This window comes from Pantherophis guttatus, chromosome 4 (genome assembly GCF_059756535.1).
Source record: "Pantherophis guttatus breed Tessera chromosome 4, ASM5975653v1, whole genome shotgun sequence".
Classification (NCBI taxonomy): domain Eukaryota; kingdom Metazoa; phylum Chordata; class Lepidosauria; order Squamata; family Colubridae; genus Pantherophis; species Pantherophis guttatus.
Window position 1 is genome coordinate 131309227 of NC_142066.1, and position 22665 is coordinate 131331891.

Here is a 22665-nt window from a genome sequence, read left to right on the forward strand (position 1 = left end):
TTATGATAGTTGCAGCATCCCTGGATCACATGATCAGCATTTGTGAGCTTCCCAGCTGGCTCCAAATAAGTAAAGGCAATGGGGGAACCCAAATTCACTTAATGACCACGATTCACTTAACAACTGTGGCAAAAAAGATTATAAAGTCAGGCATGACTCACTTAACAACTGCTTTGCTTAGCAATGGAAATTCCAGTCCCAATTGTGATTGTAAGTTGATTACTATCTATACATCCATAGTTAAAAGTATTAATTTTAGAAATTGTCAAGATTGATGAGGTCACAGCATAATAACACTAAGACACTCTGAAGTGAGAAATGGAAGAAGATCCTCCATAGAATTACCTAAAAATAATGTCAAATTGGATATTGGTGTATGTGTGACCGGCAGGTTCTTAATAACAGCACCACTAGTTTAATTTGGATCAGACTTGAATACAGTGCTAGTAAAAAGCACCTACGCTGTAACAAGACATAATAATATCAAGAACCATTCAGAACAGCTGAAATAGCACTGTTCTGGATTAAGCAAAGTAATTCAATAAAAATGATTTAGTAATGCAGTATTGTGCTAAAATGGGAGACACCAATAGCCTGCAGTGACAATTGTTAATGCAGTTAAATCAACGCCACATTTATTATTTGAGCAGCATGGTGCTTTCTGGAACCAATACATAGTTCATGTATATATGTACATGCTTTCAAACTGTTAAGTGGGTAAAACCTGGGGCAAATAAAGGGAACTCACCCATTGTGCAACACTCAACTAGAACCCCAGCTGCCAACTTTCTAGCTGACAAGCTCAGTGTCCAACTGCAATCCACATATATTGTAGTTCAAATGTTGTTTCATTGGTTTTAACTCAATGTCAAACAAACTTCATTAATGTGACTTGCAAACTATGGTTATGACTACCACCATGGCTGAACAGTTTTCATTGATAGTTTTTAAGAAGTGCTGACACTGATTTTTTGTAACATTTGTTGAATCAGATAACAATGGTGCAATCTATCCACATTTATTTATATGCCAATTATGATTATCATGATCGCATCCAAGCACATTGGACTACAAGCATATTCCACAATTTTCAGAGTACAACTACCATCTCATCCGTCTACTTAAGGTTGATGTTTTTCAGATCTTCCTGAAAGGTTTGGCACCAGATTTTCTTTAGCTTTCCTCTTTTTCTCCAACCATCTGGTGGTATCCAATTGATTGCAGTCTTTGCTGGACATTGTTCACTCATGTGGAGCACATGTCCAGCAAAGCGTGTTCTGCTTTCTGTCACTATCTCAAGAGTGTCTTCAGGAATTGCTTCTTTGTAGAATTTCCTCATTTGTGACTTGGGCCTGATATGAGATAAGAAGAACTTTCTGAGACAACATTGTTGGAAGACATTGCTCTTATGAATTCTTCTGCTTCTGTTCCCACATCTGTGTCCATGATGCTACCAGGTAAATTGTTCCACAAATTTTAAGGACTGCAATTTGTCCAGACATTTGTTCGCTTCCTCATCACGGAAAAAAATGCAGTGAGATTTTGAGGGGGACCAGTCATGATACACTGTATGAATTTATTTGGGCTATGCTTGGAAATTGTGCTAAAGTCTGGATTAAGTATGGTATATTGAACTAATCCCAGCTGACTTGAGTTTTTGCAATGCACTGCAAAGCTGTACATCAATATTACTGGGGGTAGCCTGCTAGATGGAAAATTGTGGGAGTTGGAAGTCTCCACACTTTCAAGTTGTCAAGGCTGAGAAACTCTATTATAAATTATAGATTACTGCATGAACCATAATTGTTGGCTTCACACTGTACCCTAATTTCAAACTATTATAGGTTAGCAGTATTATCTGAAGCCTATATTTTTTATAATATTTCTTCCTAAGAATTGGATTTAGGATTGCAGCCTTAACCCATTGTTTACTTGACTATCTGGCCACCCCAAAAAAAAAAAAAAAAGACAAATCCCTTCACTGTTGGCTGTGATGATGAAAGTCGTCTCTCATCTGCTACCCTGCATCCCCTACCCCCAAAGAGGGAAGAGAAAGCGAGACACAACGTCGGGCAAAGAGAATGCAGCGAAGACTTCACTTTTCCTGCCGCGCACGCCCTGAACCGCCGCGCATGCTCTCTTGGAGGAGACGCGCGTGTCGGCTGGCTCTAGCCTTACAACTCCGCGCTGAGAGCGATGCGTCTTCTTGGGGGAGGGAGGCGGGGCGCTCAGATACAGAGAAGGCCGGGAGAGGGAGGGGGCGGTACGAACGGCGCCGCCCCTCCCTCCCTCCCTCCCCGCCAGAGGCTTGGAAGGCGGGGCCTGCGAGGGGAGGAGAGAGAACGCAGGCCCTTCCAGCGAGCGGCGGGAGCGTCCGGGCTAGGATGCTCTTGGTATCGCCCTGCGGGGGCAGCAGCTGCAGCAGTAGCAGAAGCCGTGCCAGGGACTAACCCGCCGCTTCGCTCCTGCCGCAGCCGCGCTAGCGCCCGACGTGCTGCCCGAGAACCAGCCATCCAGCAGGGCTGCCTGGTTTTACTGGCCCCTCCTTTCCCGCCGTCTCTTCCTTTCCCTCCCCTGCCCGTTGGCGGCTCCGGGGCACTGACCCTCGCCGTCCTCTTTCTCCTCTTCCTCCTGGGTTGCTCCTCGGCGGCTCCCATGGCGGCCCCGGGTAATATCGTGTCCGTTATGGCGAGTAAGACCAAGACCAAGAAGAAGCACTTCGTGGCCCAGAAAGTCAAGCTCTTCCGGGCCAGCGATCCGCTGCTCAGCGTCCTCATGTGGGGAGTGAACCATTCGGTAAGAGACGCCGCTGCCGCGCAGACGACTCCGGGGGGCGGGAAAGGCTCGCCTGGTTGCAGTTTCCCCTCCAGCCCAGCGCCCTCCTGGCGCAATGGGCTGCAGGCAGTCCATCAGCCCCTGCTAGGTGGCGGCTAAGCACGATGGGAACTATAGTACCGCGCCTGTGGAGATCGGCAGGTAGGGAGAAGGATTCCCTTCGATTTTGCAGGTGTGTTGTCGCCTGCCTCAGTTTCCCTTCTGGCATAAGAAAGGTGTGATAGGGGTTGATGTAGCTCTCATCTTCTAATCAATTGCTGCTGCCCTGTGACTGCAACTCCCTCCACCCCCCCAATCTTGCAGGGCCATCTTGCTCTTTCACACCTCGGATTTAGATTAAGCTGCAGGAATTCAGAAGTAGCGGTGCTCTATAACTGGATCGGTGTAGTTGGTTGAAAGAGGATACAAAATTTCATTCCGGGAAAGAGATGCTCTCCTGCAGGAAGGATAGATAACCTCTTGGATCCACTAATGCAGTGCCATGTTTCCTTTGGGATGTCAACAGCTGTGGGTGTGCAGCTTCCCATTGTTTTTCTGTTCTTATGTGTGGCTGCATCTTTGCAAAGCCTTCAGTGCCTATGATACTGTCAGTATTTTTGTAAGGTAAGTAATTCTGCTTCAAGCAAGGGCTAAATATCAGCTGCTAGAATATTTCCTTTAGTGTTTGCCTATAAGCACCCAAAGATGACTCTTCATAATGCTAGATAGACATTAGCTTGGTTGGACAAATAACTATTTTTATGCAATTTCCTGGTGTCATCTTCACCCAGAGAACACTGGGGTACAAACCAGAGCACATGTCACTGTATGCATATTTGCTGTGATAGCTGATAGACAGCAACATAATTGAATCTCTATTTGTTTAATGGTTTTAGTACCCTCCACATGTATTTTCCATAGTATTGTTTAAAAGGCCGTCAATAAAACAGTGCAGAGGAATTGGGAAACTTTTTTCATTCTAATCCCCAGTGCATTCAGTGGATCATGTAGTTGAAAGCAGAGCAGTAAGCAATGTCTGGGATAAAATATGGTAGGGTAGCTATGGTAGAGAAGGTGATGGCAATGTGCTGCCTTGGACTACTGCAGTGTCCTGTTTCTCAGCTGGGAATAACAGTTCATTTAACTATGCAGTATTATGCTAGTCAGACCAGGGTGGAAAAAAATGTAAAATGTAGTTTGACAGAAGAAAAATACTGTTGAAGATAGCATGATTTTGATAATGATGAAACACTTGTGATCTAAGATGTTAGAAACGAGACAATGCCTATGGGATAGAAAGTGTCTCATTGTAATTGTATGAGAATTATATTCACCTGGTTAGGGGAAGTAATACTGCAGCTGTGTGTGTGTGCGTGCGTGCGTGCGTGCATGTGCACATAGACCAAATATGCAGGGTTTTGTTCAGAGTGGTAGCGAAGATTGGTTCTAAAGATTATGGCGGGCTAGTTCTTATGAACTTTTGAAATTTGCTTCCTTTTTTATTCAGCACAAGAATTAACGTTTCATTAAAGGAAAAAAAAGCTGCTTAAAGCAATAGTTAATAGAGCACAAATCATGTGCTTTCCCCCCTTAGTAGTATTGTCTGACTTTAATATAATGAGAATTTGCTTTATTGCGTAATGCGTATGTCCACATATATTAGCTGCCACATGTTTCAGCAGAAGCTATATTTGGCATTTGCATGATGATTCTAAAATCTGGTTAATTCACAGTCTTCTTTTTCCTGGAAAGCTGGTTCCAGTGTCCTGCTGTAAATATGAGTACAGATAAATTCATTGAATGCTTTTATAGAAAATGCTTGGGCATGATTAACTTTCATACAAAAGTGCTGTTTGGAACATAAAACTTCCTTGAGGAAAATGGCAACTTTCACAACAAATATAGTTATGACTTCACAAACTCTAGACCACTGTTTCTCAACCTTGGTCTTTTCAAGAGATGTGGACCTCAACTCCCAGAATTCCTCATCCAACATGGCTGGCTGGAGAATTCTGGAACTTAAGTCCACACTTCATAAAAAGGCCAAGGTTAAGAAACACTGCTGTAGGCTAAACTGGTAGCCAACTAGTGGTTTTGCAACCAATCTGACAATGCTATACATAAAATACAATGGATGATCTTCCTTGAGCAGAGATGCATGTATATGTGCACATATTTGCTCATACCACACATGAATATGGAAGTTTGAGGAAGTTCGCTAATTCAGTCTCTGATTCTAAAGTAGACATTTTCTTATTTTCTTCTTGAAATACAAATAGAGGATTTAGAGAAATAAAAAGTAGGATAACATTAACCTTTCATTGCATAAGCAGAATTCTATTTTCCGTCAAAGTTACATGAATATTAATTTGCACTGTGCTTTGCTGAAATTTCTAACAGGACTTTTTTTTAATGAAAAGGGAAATCTGCATGAAAACTTTCCATTAAAGCTATATTTGTTATATTTTCAAGAGAAGAGAGCAGATCTGGAGGGTGGCTTCTGATAATTGTTTGTATAAACAGATGTCTGTAATAGTAATGTCATAAGTTGGTTATAATGTGGTAACAATATTCTACAAGAACAAAAAGTTGTTATAGTAGATTATCATGCTATAGGATATGGGTGAATTAAAATTTTATTGAGAGGTTTCCAGAAAGTTAATATAGTAGTGAGAAACCTGGTACATCTGGGAAAAATATATTTTATACAGCATCTTCAGTTTTGAATTTAAATAAGTGAAAAGAAACTCAACTCATAATTCAGAAAACAGTTTTAGAACATATTTAGCATATATTGAATTCTAAAAATATAACTATAAAGGTAAACCTTTTTGAAAGATACATTTTATTGGTTTCACTATCAATAATTACCTTTAATGAGAAAAAGAGGTGTGAGAGTTAAATTTTCATTTTACCTTCAGTTAAATTCAGCTGTTCAAAGTAGTTTATTCATTTGGCAAGTAATTATTTTCTCAACAATTCTACATTTTCAGACAACAGCTCCTGTACATATTGCCACCAACTAGAATTGATAGCAGCCAAAGCCTAAACATCTTGCGTATTTGATTACAGAGTTGCACAAAGTTTATGACAGTGTTATTCTCTTTTTTGTTCAGTGTATTACCCTTTTTTATATTGCTGCTTTGTACAGTCCTGAATTCTGTTTTTTGCTCTGCCACCAATAGTTCATTGGTGTAGAGATTTTTGGTATTGTAGATACCAATACCTAATGTGGTATTGTAGATTTTTCAACCCTATTCTTCACTTCATATTTTCTCATGCTGGAAAGCCCGTCATAATCACCAATTATTTTGTGTTATCCTAAATGTTTCATTTCTGTCAAATTATTTGCATCTCACTTCAAATAAACAAATGAAAAAGCGAATTTGAAGTATTTGGGATTTCCCCTCCATAGCAGTATGAGAACTGACCATCTATTCTTACTGTCTACTTACCTTTTAGATGACTTGTCCTTTTAGTATGGAATTACTAAATGTATCCGTGTATTTTTGATGAGAGATTTTTGACAGAGCTCTTAGGTATTTGTTGGCAAAAAGTGAATTTGCTGACAACTCTAAACATGACTTCTACAAAATCAAACCAACAATTGTTTGGTATTGCATACATTAACTTCTGGATAATTAGGTATATACACCTCCCTTCCCATGTTTTTTGTGTGAGGATTCACATCAAACAAGGACACATAATGTATTAAGGACAGTATTTAAATGTCAGTTATAGGCATATCATTCTATGCAATTTGAATTTGGTGTCTGAATTCTCCTAAAGTATTGAATACAGGGAAAATACTTTATTATGTCAGTGATTGAAAACTGAATATTGACTGTGGGTGTCGGCTAAAAAAAAAAGGCAAGTGAATTATTTACTTAAAAAATAACAGTACATTTTCTGCTGATTTCCTGCATCTTCAATATCTACTCATGACAATTTGAGATAAAGTAACATAATACAGTCCAGTATAAAATTAGTTACAAAATCTACAACAGCTGCTGGGCTAACATAAGTAAACACACAGTATCCTAAAGTAATTAATACTGACTCATTCAATGGCTATTTAAATGTTTTTGAGTTTTTAAAATACAGATTAGCTTTTGTGTGTACATATTTTACTAGATTGCTCTACTTGTCTAGGAAATTACTATCACATTTGGGCCAGGGGAAAAAAAAAATCCAATGAAGCATCATGTGACAGTTCTTAACTGCCATCTAGTGGCCATCTGGACTTTTGCATTCCAGATCCAATTGTTCAATAATAAATAAAAATACCTCCTCGAGCTAAATTCTAAAAGTTTATATGTGGGTTCATAAAAAAAAAAAATCAAAATCAATGGTAAAGATTCTTCTGAATATATCAGTAGTAGATCTTCAAAGGAAACCCAAAAGACAAGTCAATATTCTGCCACAAAATTTAAGAATATTTTTGTAGTTCTGTGGTCAGTTTTTAATAAAATAAGAATTCTTGACTTTAGAGACAAACTATTTCAGGATAAGCAGTCTGATTTTGTAATTGATAATATAGCTTGGATTAATAGCTTATACTAAATATTTCCGATAATTAATGCAATTACATGACATCAGATATATGGGCATCTGAATAGGTCATCTGAATATTCTAAATCATTTTTATAAATAATTTTATTGAAATTTTTAGTTATGGCGGTATATAATCCAGAATCACAAGAGGGAGGGGATGATTCCCAGGGAGCAAGACACAACATAGCTTGGAACCTTTGATAGGCAGGAAAAGGGCAAAGGTATTCCTCCCCTTAAGTAGTTTGCAGAGTATATGAAATAGTTTATACAGATAAATTATTTAGTCTGGGAAGATTTCTGCCTGTAGGCTGATATGAATAAAGAAACTAGTCTGAAGTAACTACTCATATACTTCTTGGTTTCTTTGGCCTGATATTAACAAACATAATAAAGATAAATTAGTTTATAAAAACAGAAGTTCAGAAGGTACAGAAAAAAGAAAAAGTAGAACAAGGAATAAAGATGATAAAATGGTTTTCAGCTTCATCACAATGACAATAAGCTAATATACCATTGGAAACTACCAGATGAGCCGGAAGGAGTGAGATCTAGCTTAGAGTCCTTGCACAGCCGCAAAGTACATAAGCTTGACTTCCCCCAAGATTCATGAAGCCATTATTTGATCATTCCCAGGGGAAGGCAAGCAGTCTAGGAAAATTCTTGTAACATAGAAGTCAATAAATTTTTACCTCAATTATTTACAAGCAACTCTGGTTGCTTGTGCCTGACATACACTTTCACTCTCATTTACTGTTACAAATGAAACATCCTTTTCTAGATTTGTTCATTGTATTCCTATTAGTATTAGTAATTTCAATTTTTGTCTTTCATGGTTTAAGAACTCTAATGTCCATATCAGATAAAAAAATTCTTAAAGTTGTTTTTATCTTCTAAACATTTATTCATTGAAATTTGTATCCCTTTTGAGATATTAATTATCTCAATTATTGTATCCCTTTTGAGATAATTAATTAATTATCAATATTTAAATCTATATTTCAAAAACTCTTCAAGATAACAAAAAGTTATAGCCATTTAGTCATTTATAGCCAAAAGTTTTAGCCATTTCTACCTGGTACTTTAGTTCCCTCTAGTGTCATTTTCCATTTTCGTCAAGCTTCAGCTTCTAAGTGAGTTGACTTCCATTTCAGTCATTTCCCATGAATATATTATTTAATTATATATTTTTTCCAAATCTTACAGCTCCATTTCTTATACCAAAATTTGTGTGTGTGTGTGTGCCTTCTCTCAATTATATAATTTTAAATTCTTAAATCTCTTTAAAATTTGTTAAATCCAAAGATTTAAGGTAAAACTCACCAGATGTACAATTAAACTCACTGTTTTGAAGGTCTCTAATAGCAATAAAATGGTTAAATTGAAGATTTCTGAATGTGATTGGAAAGTGATTTCGGCTGGTTTAATGCCTTTTAAAGACTCAACTATTACTGAAAACAAAGGTGTCTCTCTTGGCTCTTGGTGCTCAAACCCATGGAAGACTGCTGCCATTCACAGCATTTGTGGGCAATCTTCTGTTCTTTGCTTTTTCAGAAACCTTTGAAGGACCAGTCAAAGGACCACACTTTCATTATTTATAGTGGTTCTTGTCTATGCTTGTTCGTTGAGATGTCTTCCCTCAGTCGTGACTCATATCTGAATGGAATGTTTCTAAATCTTGATTCTATTGTACAAACCAGACCCATTCTTCTTAGTAAGATACTTCAAGAACTGTCAACCATTCTGTAATGTTATAACAATTAACCTTATTCCTGAAGCATAAATGTATTGATTTTTTGAGTATGAATTGTCCTACAAAAAAAAGAAAAGGACATCTAGAATGGATGGCAGCAAAATCATACAACACCTTCCTCTGTGTTGTATAGGATACAACACAGTGTTGTATCTTCTGTGTTGTATCTTCAAGTACTTCAGAAGAGTAACTTTTCTCCCTTTGTGTCTAATGCCAAGCTTATTTGAGAAAAACATCTATTTCATCCTAATAGTTTATAGGAATAGTTGTAATTCAGAATTCTCTGATACAATGCCTTTCAGATGTGAAAGCAGATGTAACTTTTACAACACCCATCAAAATAGATTATTAAGGTGATCATTCTTACAGATTAAATTGAAATATACTGAATTCTAATTACTTAATCATTGTTGCAAATGTTGCTTAAGTTTCATGTTGATGCATTTCCTTTGGAAACCCAAGGGTGCTTTTTCAAGAAGCAACTGGACTTTCTGGTTTTTCTTTGAGGACATTTCACTTTTCATCCAAGAAGCTTCTTCAGCTCTGACTGAAGCTGAAGCTTCAGTCTGAAGTTTCTTGGATGAGAAGTGAAATATCTTCAAAGAAAAACAAAAAAGTCCCAGTTGTCTCTTGAGAAAGCATCTTTGGGACAACCGTGACCTGGATGACTGAGACTCTCCATAGATATTTTCCTTTGGAAACCAATATAAGTAAATCACATACAATAATAGTGACAACAAATTTGTTTAGTGACTGTTCAAAGTTACAACAGCACTAAAAAAAGTAACGTATGATTGTTTTTCACACTTATGACCTTTGTGACATCCTGATGATCACATGATCAAAATTCAGATGCTTGGCAACTGACTCATATTTATGACATTTGCAGTGTTCTGAGGTCATGTAACCACCTTTTGCAGCCTTCTGACAAGCAAAATCAATGAGGAAGCCAGTTTCATTTAACAACCATGTTACTAACTTAACAACTGCAGTGGTTCACTTAACAAGTGTGGCAAGAAAGGTCATAAAATGGAGCAAAAGTCACTTAACAAATGTCTCTCAGCAAAAAAATTTGGCGTTCAATTGTGATTGTAAGTTGAGAACTATCTGTACTACAACTTAAAGTAGGGCAGAACTGAGCTACAAAACTGCAATTTTCAAATATTAAATCATTAAATATTAAAGAGAATTATGAAGGAAATATAAAAACTTTCTTTCTAGAATTGTGCATCTCCTGTATGTATAAAAAATTGCATTGCAGGAAAAATTAAGGTCTGGAAACTTAATAGACATGATGTATCACAGTGATATCCCAAAGCTTAAATTGTTCAAGATAATCATAGTCAGATTTATTTATTTGTTTGTTTGTTTGTTTGTTTGTTTGTTTGTTTGTTTTTTTAAGGATAAACAATAGCAGACTGGCCAAAAAGTAGAACTGAAAAATCCAGATAGGAACACCAGAAAAATAGTGACAATGAATTATGTCCTTCATCTATGCAGCAGTGTTGACTGACTCTACTTACCAAAGAAAATATATGGGCATTATGTTGCAAGTCAGACAATTGAAGAAGAAAAAAAGGCATTGAAAGAATATCTGAAGGATAATGAAGAAGATGCACTAAAGCTAGTATACTAGAAAAGCTTATTGAGTATTGGAGAGACCAAACTTGCCTTGCAAAAAAACCCAAATGAACAACAAAAAAGAGGCATGCAAGACAAAGCTGTACGTGGCCAATACATTTAAAAAATAGTGGGAGAAATAGATAATAACAAGATCTGGCAATGCCTAAGAGCAGGAAAGTTGAAAAAGAGACAGCTAATTCTGGCTGCATAAGAACAACCCTTAAGAACAAACACATACAAAGCCAGATTTGAGAAAACAGCAACAGACAGCAACTATTGCTTCTGCAAAGAAGCTGAAGGAACAGTGAACCACCTGGTTATCTGCTGGAAGAAGATTGCACAGACTGACTGTAAACCACAGCATGACAATGTAGCAACAATGGTGCATTGGAAGATCTGCAAGAAATATCATTTGCGTGCAATCAAGAACTGGTGGGACCATAAAATCGAAAAAGTAATAGAAAATTAAGAAGCTAAAGTGCTCTGGGACAGACAGGCACCTGCCACATAACACCACATAACACACAACATAACAAGGAGCCATGGTGGCACAGTAGTTAGAATGCAGTATTGCAGGCTAACTCACTGCTCACTACCAGGAATTTGATTCTGACCGGCTCAAGGTTGATTCAGCCTTTCATCCTTCGGAGGTTGATAAAATGAGGACCCAGATTGTTGGGAACAATATGCTGATTCTGTAAACTTAGAGCGGGCTGCAAAGCATTGTAAAGCAGTACATAAGTGCTATTGCTGCTACTGCTATTGCCAACACCCCAGACTTATCCATTGTTGCTAAGAAAAGCAAAAAAAAAAAAAAAAGTCTGGGTAGTGGACATGGTATCTGGAGACAGCAGAACAGAAGAGAAAGAACTAGAGAAGATAACAAGATACAAAGACCTGCAAACAGAAATAGGACAACTGTGGCAAAAGAAAGCAGTTAGTACCAATAGTCATAGATGCCTTGGGCGCATCCGGCAAACATTTGAACACCATCAGCATTGACAAATTCACTACCAGTCAATTGCAAAAGGCAGCTTTACTTGGAACAGCTTACACCCTGTGACGATCCCTATAACACCGTCAAATCCTCATCTTCCTATCCCAGGTCCTTGGGAAGGACTCAACAAGTGGATAAAAATGCAAAATCCAGTCTGAACATCTGGCTGACTGTGCAACAAACCATTTATCATTAAAAGATGGAAGGGAAGATCCTTTTTAAGGGTTTTTTGTCTCTTTTGAATGGTATATAAATTTAGTTTATCTTTATGAGTCTTATTGATGGCTGATTTGTCTGAATGCCAAGCCTCTAGGAATTCCTTAGCTTTTTTCTTTTCTTTTTAAATCTAGCTTGATATAGGAGGTTCACAGTTTCCCAGTTGAAACAATGGCTGAATCTTTGCTTGTGTGATGGGATTCATGTTTTTAATTGCTAGTTGATGTTCATGGCTGCACTATGCAAATCTTTTCCCTGTTTATCCTACTTAGTGTTTACTACAGTTCTTAGACTGCATGTTGTAGATGCCTCCTGTTTTTTCTTCTTAGGCTATCTGGGTCTTGTGATTTACTTAAGATGTTTTGAGGGCTTTGGTTGGTTTGTGTGCTATGATGATGCTGTGTGATTGCAATAGTCTATTGGTTATTTCTAAAATGTTTTTGATGTATGATGGTGTTATCTTTTTCATACATTGATTTTACTAAAGTGGATTGAATGGTCAGGCCCTTTTTGATAATGTTCCGTAGATATCCATTTTGTTCAAAGATGTTATATAAGTGGTCTTTTTCCTTTTTGGGGTTTTCTGGGTTGTTGCAGTGTATCTGAATAATGTTGTTTGAGGTTGGGTTGTTACTTTGGTTATGGAGCTCTTGGTTAATGTGCATTGTTTTTCTATAGATGTTTCTTATTTGCCATCATTTCCTCTGCTGATGAGGATACCTAAGAAGGATGTGTGGTTGTTTTCTTCTTCCTTTGTGAACTTTATCCCTCTGAAAATGTTGATTGTATCATGTGTCTTCTGTAGTTGTTCTACCAACCAGAGAGTATGGATCCACTATGCAGACCACACTTTTGTCATAATAAAAAATGAACAACTATAAAAGGACTATCTGTAATAGCTCATCTCCTGTGGTACTACCTAGGCAGATTAAATCATTACTGCATCTATTTTTTACTAGATGTGGGGACTTGATCTAATTCAAGAATATATAATTCTTGCCAGGAAATATTTCCACATAAACCACTACAGACATTTCTATGTTCTGCTCCATTATAATTGCCATCAGAAGTCAATCGGCTTAAACTTGTTCCAGCTGGATTAGCAGACCACTCTTTGGGGGACTAAAATAGTCATTATCTAATATCAGCCACTTTACTTATCACTTTTTTATTAGTTACTGTCTGGATTTATCATATAGTATATCTTATTTGATTCCCCATAGTTTAAATTTATTCTGCTGGTTATGTATGCATTCATCTCTTTTTTAATAAATTTGGTTTAATTTATTCTATTTTATTTTATTTACAGCCAGAAACCAAATTTATTTAAAAAGAGATGAATGCATACATGACCAACAAAATAAATTGTTTTTTTTTTTTAGGTGCCTTCAATCAGTGTAGATTCCTGGCAACTGCCTGGACAGGTCCCTGCAGTTTTCTTGGGAAAATTTCAGAAATGATTTGGCCTTACTACTACTTCCTAAGGCTGAGGGAGAAAGACTGGTCCAACATCACCTAGCTGGCTTTGTGCCTAAGACTGGACTACAATTTATAGTCTCCCAGTTTCTAACCTGGTGCCTTAATTAGCTTTCTTTTAAGAATCACACTATACTACTAAATAACATTGTGTTGGATTTTGTAGATTACAAAATATGTAGATAGTTTTAATAGAAATGTGCAGTTCCTGGGAACATGCTATTTAGACTGCCTTCATTTAACATATTATACCTAAATATGAGACTACGTTAATGGTTTAGTTAATCATGTTTTTAAGTAAGGTATAGTTTCCTGCGTTCATATAGAATGCTAAGCTATAAATGGAAGTTTGCAAGCTATAATTATTAGGTTGATGCAACATGCTAAACTAAGCATATAATATTTTATTCTTGTGTGCTATGCAGGTTAGGTCTTCATATTGGTTTCTTGGTCTTGGATAGCAATAGTAATAGCACTTAGACTTACATATCACTTTACAGTGCTTTACAGCCCTCTCTAAGCGGTTTACAGGGCCAGTATATTGCCCCCAACAATCTGGGTCCTCATTTTACCCACCTCAGAAGGATGGAAAGCTGAGTCAACCTTGAGCCTGGTGACATCTGAACTGCCAAATTGCAGGCAATCAGCAGAAGTAGCCTGCAGTACTGCACTCTAACCACTGCGCCACCACGGATGCATCCTATCTGCCCGATTTTCCAATACGAAAATCAATAGGGAAAAGCTGGATTATTACTTTGAAGGTAAATTTATTTAAATATAGAATTTCAACTTTCAAAAGTTATAGCTTTGAATCTTTTTCAAAGACTCAATAGTATTTGGATCTGTTCCATTAACTCCGAGTAGTTAGCTATAACAGCTGTTTGGTAAAAGCTTGTCTTGTCAGGGTACAGAGTAACCTAATACCCAAACACATCATGTTAAAGTTGAGCAAACATTGTTTCTTTTGCATAAATACATTGTACTTTCTCCATTATGATTGTTCCTTATGATTTGGCATGGAAGTCAAGCAACTGTTAACTCAGGAAATTCCTCTAGTTCCTTATCTTTTAAAGTTCTGTGTGTATCCTCAACTTCATATACTTTGTACTTTTATGTTTCTGGAAAGATACTGAAGCTGGTTTTTAACTGAAATGAATTTTGATGTAGTTTTTGTTTTCTTTTCTTTTTTTTTAAATGAGTGGATTGAGAGCTGCTCTCTCAGTTTCATTTCCAATAGGAATGATACTGAACATTCAATTTGCACTTTGGGATAACTTGAGAAGCTATAAAATAGTAAATGGGGTCTTTATTTGTCATCCACTGCCCATTCTTGAGCTTTTAGTGGCAGTTAAATTGTTTAGGCACAAGCTGTTTGTCAGGGGCAAGAGAATTCCAGTCCACCTCAAAACTTGATGGAAAAAATAAGCATTGAAGCGAAATATAGGAATTTGCCATTTTTAGTTAGGCACCCTAAAGAGTTTCCAACAATTAGATAAACAGCATTTGTGTCTTCATGCTTGCATGCTACTATGACAGCTCTCGGTGGAACACTTAATCTGTTCTCTGGGGTAATAATAAACATCAAAGCAAGAAATGTTTACTAGATGTTCCTGAAATGTTAAATATTTTGGTTTAAACACTTTTAGTGCCAAGGCCTTCATATTTTAATTTGGGTTGATATTTAATGAAGTGGGGAGTATGAAATATTAGATGCAGAGAAGTTTCTGAATAATATCTTCTCATGGGAAATTTTCGAGGATAGGGTAATGAACACAGTTTTGTTATAAACTGAATTTATTTTTAAGGATAAGAAACATCATTTAGTGATCTTTTATACTGACCTTCATCTGTTCTGAAACTGATTTATCACTAATAGATACGGAAAAATTCTCCCATTGTACAACTTCCCACATAGTTCTTTATATGCAGTGGCATTTCCAGTTCAAGGCAAACTGATTTGTGTCTGAAAGCAGCTTCTAATTAAGGAAGGCTATCCACTTTTTAAAAGCATGGAGTCATGGGCTTTCCTTATAATCATCACTTCCATTTTGTGACCCCCCTGCATGCCCCACCCCATGTGCATGTGCAGCAGAGACCTGACGACCAGCTGGCCGGCGGGAGGTGTGCATACCAGGGGTGAGTTCTACTTACGTTTACTGCTGGTTCACAATGGGGCTGCGCGCGCATGTGCAGAAGCTTATGCGCAGAAGCTTCCTGATGACATTGGGGTCAGTGGACGGAGCCTCCTGCCGGTTTTACTACCAGTTCTATAGAACCGGTCCGAACCGGGGGCAACCCAAAATTGGTGCACACATGTGCGGGGGAACTGAACTGGGGCGACGGCTCATGTGCCCACAGGGAGGGTGCTGCGTGCCACCTGTGGCATGCATGACATAGGTTCACCATCACAAGAATAGGCTATAAAATGCTTTTCAAGATTAAATATTGCAGTCTCAACAGATGGGGAACTGTCTTAGAATGTTTAATTCTCTTGTTCTACTGACATTGATTCATTTGGAAGATAAAAATATTTAGTTGCAATAAAAAAGGAATTTTCAGATGTCTGGGTTCTTTAGTGGAATGAGTTGAAAATGTTATGACTGATTATGGCAAAAGTAGTGTACAAATCTTGTAGCTCATAAAAGAAGGAAATGAGATGTAAAATTGCTCTGTTTATTTAATTTTGCATTCTAGTTTTATGATAATTAAAGAAACTTGCCTTTCTAAAGGGGGTTTTAACTACTTCATAAAAACTGAGAGGAAATAGAAAAAGTTCTTTTCTCACTTAGAAAAAGATGTTTTTTAATATGTACCAGAATATCTAAGAAGCTGAGCATTAGGAATGAATAGAATAGAAATAGAACAGAACAGAACAAAACAGAATAACAGAGTTGGAAGGGACCTTGGAGGTCTTCTAGTCCAACCCCCTGCTTTGGCAGGAAACCCTACACCACTTCAGACAAATGTTTATCCAGTTTCTTCTTAAAAACTTCCACTGTTGGAACATTCACAACTTCTGGAGGCAAGTTGTTCCACTGATTAATTGCTCTAATTGTCAGGAAATTTATCCTTAGTTCTAAGTTGCTTCTCTCCTTTATTAGTTTCCATCCATTGCTTCTTGTCCTGCCCCCAGGTGCTTTGGAGAATAGCTTGACTCCTTCTTGTTTGTGGCAGTCCCTGAGATATTGGAACATTGCTATCATGTCACCCCTAGTTCTTCTTTTAATTAAACTAGACATACGCAATTCCAGACACCGTTCTTCATATAAAAAATGTTGATCAGATTAACAGTAGTTTCAATATTATACCAGGACCCAACTTTTAAAATCTGGAAGAGTATGTCTTACCAAAAAAAAAAAACAAAAAAAAAAAACCCCGCAATGACTAGTTCAAATGACTGCACAGATTAAATGTTGTAGATGAAGAAACTCTGTGATGTAGTTAATCAGTTATCCAGACATAACATTTTGTAGTTATCATTTTTCTTAAGGATCATTTTGGATTCTTCCTTTTTTCCCATTCGTAATGTTTAGACTAAGATTTGGACTAGAAGATCTCCAAGGTCCCTTCCAACTCTGTTATTCTGTTAAGATTGGAATAATCTTACTTCTTTTTAAAATGATGTGTTGGTTCCTATATTAGTTTTTCATTTGGTAATTGAAACCACATAAACATTATTTTTTGTATAATAGTATGAAAAGATCTATTTGACATCTGAGATTTTTTCTATTTTTCTTGCCATATATAAAAATAATAATGATTATTTTTAATAAGCAGAAGGAAATATAGGATGAGTACTCATATGCAGCAAATTTTGGGTTGTTATAGAGTAGTGTTTTTCAAACTTGGTGACTCTTAAGATGTGTGGACTGAGGAAATCTGAAAGTTAAAGTCCAGGCATCTTAAAATTGTTGAGTTTGAAAAATACTTCTCTAGAGCTATGACAATTATTGCAAAATAATTCCTAGAACAAATTTTGAAATTCACAGGAATTTCTATTAATACTATTCTGTTTTATATCATTTGGCAGCATTGTAGATTTTTTCCTCATATCAGATTCAATTGTATTCTTGTCTTCCCCTCTCTCCCTTTTTAACTATTCTAATGTTAACCTTTTTAAAAGTTTAGCTGCAAAAGCGAGAACCAGTTTGGTATAGTGGTTAATGTACCAGATTAGAAATTGGAAGAGTATGAGTCCTAGTCCTGCCATAGCCACAAAGCCAATAAGGTGACATTGAGCTCTCAGTCCTAGGAAGAAAAAAATGGCAAACTGCATCTGAAAAACCTTGCCAAGTAAATTGCAGTGACTAGCCCAGGCAGTCATCAACATTGACTCAAAGGCACACATATACACACATACACACATCACAAACAATTCCAACTGATTAGTCAACATTGCTTCATATCAAAAAGATTCAGAGCGAAGTTTTCTTAACTGGTTCTAATTACCATAACACAGTAATGGTGAATCCATGACACCACGTGACATTTTGGGTAACACATTAGTGTTCACCAATACCTGATAACTATTGAAAGTAGGCCCTGATCTTACATGATTTTCAAAAGCTGTGGAGGCTGTGTGATAATGGGATGTGCTCTTGCACGGCCTCTAGAAGTTGCAAAGAGGGCTACGTTCTCATGCAGTTTTTGGAGGCTTTAGAGATCTCAGAAAAAGCATTCTCCAAAGCTACTTCAAGAACAAAAGCCTTATGTGACCCAGAGAAGCCTTAGGTAGGCTTTAAGAGCCTGTCAACACAAACAGAACACTGCCTGAAGGTAAGCAGTGTGTGATAGATCTTGGGGACTACCGGGCCAAGACCCATGCAGTGGCAGTGGTGAAATTGAAGTTGAGACCCAGGCCTCTACTTCTGGCTCAGCCTTGGAGCTGCCGCCAAGTGTTGCTGTTCTGAGTAGCCTAGATAAGGAGAGATGGAAAATTGTTTCTCTTGGTGGGAGGTGACAGGCCAGTAGAGTCAAGTTAGGCATTTTCTGAAAACAGTCCCCACAGTACTATTATAATACATGATGGGATTGAGGAGAACAGTTAATCAGTGATGATGTAGACAGGAAGAGAATCTGTATGTATATAAGCAGGAGTGGTAGCATCTCTTCTCTCAGGCAGGAAAAAAAATCTCAATTATATGTTGCAAGATTGATTCCCTACATCTTGGTTTTTGCCTGATGGACAAACTTTCCCAAAAGAAATTGTACAATGAAGTGTGCCAGTATGAATAGTGCTGGGTTATTTTGCCATACTAGCAATGTGTCCATTTTATGATAGCAGGGAAGTCAAACAATGAGATTGGAGTATTTCCGGAAATACATTTTACCGAGAAAGGCATAGCAAAATGATAATGACATATTGAAGCTGCCTCAGTGTGGTAGGTTCACTAAGGCAGAAAACAATAGGAATTAGATGTGTCTAGTACAGTGATGGCTAACCTTTTTGCCATCACGTGCCAGGAGAGGGGGGCGGGGGAGAGTCACGTGCGCATGTGCCCACGCGCATGCACACGCAACCTCCCCCCCCGCTCCTGGCACATGATGGCCTGGTAGGCCCGTTTTTCTTTCTTACCTGGTTCCAGATCCTCTCTATGCATCTGGGAAGGGCGAAAACAGCCTTTCCCACTCCCTTGGAGGCCCTACGGATGCTGAAAGGGCCCATATCCCAACTCTCGGTGGGACAGGAAGTGACATTTTTTGCTGTCCCCAGCCTCCAGAACCTCTCTAGGAGTCTCTAGGAGCCTCTCTAGGAGTCTCTGGAAGCTGGGGACAGGAAAAAACGTCACTTCCTGTCCCACCGGGAGTTGGGAAATGGGCCCTTTCAGCCTCCGTAAGGCCTCCAAGGGAGTGGGAAAGGCTGTTTTCGCCCTTCCCAGATGCATAGAGAGGATCTGGAGCCAGGTAAGAAAGAAAAACGGGCCTTCTTCACCCCCACCCCCCAGGCCCTCCAGAAGCAGGAAACAGCCTGTTTTCCTACTTCTGGTGGGCCCAGAAGGCCCAAAAATCAGCTGGCCGGCGCGCACATGCACCCCAGAGCTGAGCTGGCGTGCCCACTAATATGGCTCCGCATGCCACCTGTGGCACGCGTGCCACAGGTTCGTCATCACGGGTCTAGATGCTTTTTTAATGCTGTTAATTGACTTGGTGTAGATTTTTAGTTAATGGTTAATGTTAATTACCCTTAAACAGAGTTGGCCCTGTTTAGTACTTAAATAGTGAAAACCAGGAAAAATCAGACGTATATAATTGGTAAGCAGAAAAGGTAAAACTTCTGTACTACTACCATGAAAATTATCATAGCTGTAATCATGGAGTCAGCAGTAATTTGAGATTAAATTGAAGAAGACATTAAAATTTACAGGTTCATTTTGATATGAATACAGCTATCCAAAAATATCAATTCTCACTTTATGCTTTGTTGAAGTGGATTTTCAAAGTTTTATCAAGTAAGGTTACCATTATGTATAAAGAAAGGAAAGGATATTTCTTTGCCTTTGAGGATCCCAGAAGTTACCTGAATGACAGGTGAAGCCCCTATTGACAAGATTTTAATGGAGAATTTTCAGGCTTGATATTTTTATGTTAAATAGGACAATATCACCACTTTTAAACAATGTCAAATCTTTCCAAATAGGGAATTCAGGTATGGATTGATTGTAGATATGTGGAGATTCCAAATCTCATAATTCACAGCAAGCATGTGGTTATAAGCAAGGATGCCATCTTTTACATTGGATCAAGGTTGACTCAGCCTTCCATCCTTCTGAAGTCAGTAAAATGAGGACCCAGATTGTTGGGGGCAATATGCTGATTCTGTAAACCACTTGGAGAGGGCTGTAAAGCACTACGAAGCTATTGCTATTGCTATCTTCAGGTCTGCCCCATTCAGGACTGTGGGAAACTGGGAGGGGGGATTGTATAGAGTAGGGGAGATATCTAGTCATAATAACATTCCTTTCTCTGAGAGTCAAGGACATCCTGTCATGCACCTGGAGTGGTATGACTGGGAGGCATGGACTTACTTTTTCAAAATACAGAAGACATCATGGGGAAAGGATTTAAGGAGATTATGGAAAAAATGGAAAATACCATACGAGGGAATGATAAGTAAAGACCAAGATGCCCAGGAAAAGGAGGAGTCAAAGAAGGAATGAAGAAGAAGGAAGACAAAGAGGAGGCAACAATGAAAATAATAATGATTGATGAATTAAACCGGGGGAAAATATATTAAGAGAGTGGGGAAGATATGTTTGAAAGAAAGACAGGGGCCTGAGTAGAAATGTTAGAAATTAGGCAGTGGAAGTGGGTAGAGGTGGGAGGAATATGTAGATTAAACATCCAAGAAGCAGGTAAAGATTTAAGACAGGAATTTGGGAGGCAAGTAAAAAAAAAAACATAGCAATTAAAGTATTGAAGTGGGCAAGGGACTATGAATAGATTATTTTTTTTCTTTTTATATTGTTGTTTTGATTCACTCTTTTTTTCCCTATCTTTTAAAGCATAGCAATTAAGGTATTGAAGCAGGCAAGAGATTATAGATGGATGGTTTTTCCTTTCTGTTGTTGTTCTGAGTTGCTTTTCCTTTTCTCTCTCTCTTCTCCCTTTTCTTCTTTTCTTTTTTTAAGTAGGTGACATAATTAGAAGTTAGAAAGGAAGAAAAAGTCTCTTAACAAAGGGTGATATGATTAAAAGCTAGAATAAGTGATAGAAATAAGAAAAGGGGGAATATTAGTTTTACATTTTTATATCATAAAATGAAAGTAATAACGAGAAAATGTGGAATAAATGAACAATGATAGACTATAACTTTATATAAGTATGTATTATTAGAAGTATATAAGCGGATTGAATGTTAGGATTATGATTAACTTGATTAGTTTTATTTGTATTGGAATGTATGACCCAGGTGCCACACTGTTCACGCATTGATTTGACATTTTTATTTAAAAATAAAATTTTTAAAAAAGAAAACTTAAAGAGACTCTTTGCCGAGGAGCCGATCCTCCAACACCCGGAACCAGAGAGACAGTTCATCTGTCAGTTCAAGGAGGCGCTAGCAATGTAGCATGATGGTGGCCGTGGTCCTACAGAAGGACCCACAAGGATAGCTCCTGCCCTGCACCTATGTGTCCAAGAAGTTCACCGACACCGAGAGGAGTTGGGCTATTTGGGAGAAGGAAGCCTACGCAGGACCCTCCTCTCCTGGAGACATTTTCATGAAGGGGGTAAAGTGCCTTTCAAGGTCTGGACTGATCACAAAAACCTTGAAGCCCTAAAAAACCCCAGAAAACTATTTCGCAAACAAATCCATTGTGCACAATACTTTAGACGATTTAAGTTTGAACTGAAGTACATTCCAGCGGGGAAAAATATGCGAGCCAACGCCTTATAGAGAAAACCACAATTCGATAGCCGCAGGGAAGAAGTCATACATGCCATCATCCCCCCTCACAACAAGCTGCACAAGTCACCACCAGGGGACAAGCCAGACGACCACCTGATCCCGGACAGGACAAACTGAAAGCAGTTTGCAATTGACCTATGGCTCACAGATAATAAAGATATCTTGACCATGAGGGATGGGCTGGCTTGGAAAGGATCTAAACTATATGTCCCCGCCAGCTTGAGGCTGGAAGTACTACAGTGCAGCCACGACTCACAACTGGCTGGCCATTTTGGGTTCTTGAAACTCTGCACCTGGCCAGGAGACACTTTTGGTGGCCAAAGATGAAAGCTGATGTTGAAGATTATGTTAAAAGCTGTGCCACCTGTGCAGCTATGAAGATGAGACCAGGGAAACCTCCTGGGCTCCTCCAGCAAGTAGCTAGCCCCAGCCGACCTTGGGAGGAAATCGCAATGGACTTTATAGTCGAACTCTCAGAGAGTGGGGGGGAAATACGGTGATTTGGACAGTGATCGACTTATTTTCCAATCAAGCCCACTTAACTGCTTTCTCGGGATTGCCCTCAGCCAAGAAGCTGGCAAAGATGTTTATTAAACAGATTTACTGGCTGCCCGTCTTCCATCCGAGTATGAATGGAGCTGTGGAACAAGCAAACGCAATGGTGAAGCAATATATAATATATATAAGATGTTATGTAACAAGAGAACTGGGCGGACCTTTTGCCATTTGCAGAAGTGGCTTACAACAATGCCATGCATAGCAGCACTGGCTTAACTTCCTTCCAGGTGACCAGCGGCATGGACTTTGTCCCCATGCCCAAACTGCCCA

At 38.3% G+C, this 22665-nt stretch overlaps 1 protein-coding gene across 3 annotated transcripts in view; it reads left to right on the forward strand.

The window, feature by feature from the left end:
• The first annotated feature begins 1586 nt into the window (after positions 1-1586).
• The window catches only part of PIP4K2A (phosphatidylinositol-5-phosphate 4-kinase type 2 alpha), an 82083-nt gene continuing 61004 nt past the window's right edge, over positions 1587-22665 (forward strand). For 2 of the 3 annotated variants that reach the window (XM_034402132.3, XM_087892812.1), the window contains exon 1: positions 1587-2796. In XM_034402132.3, coding sequence (XP_034258023.2) covers positions 2197-2796 — 600 coding nt within the window. In that variant the 5' untranslated portion in view covers positions 1587-2196. Of the gene's footprint in view, positions 2977-22665 lie in introns of all 3 variants that reach the window. The other variant, XM_060685019.2, reaches the window with a different exon arrangement.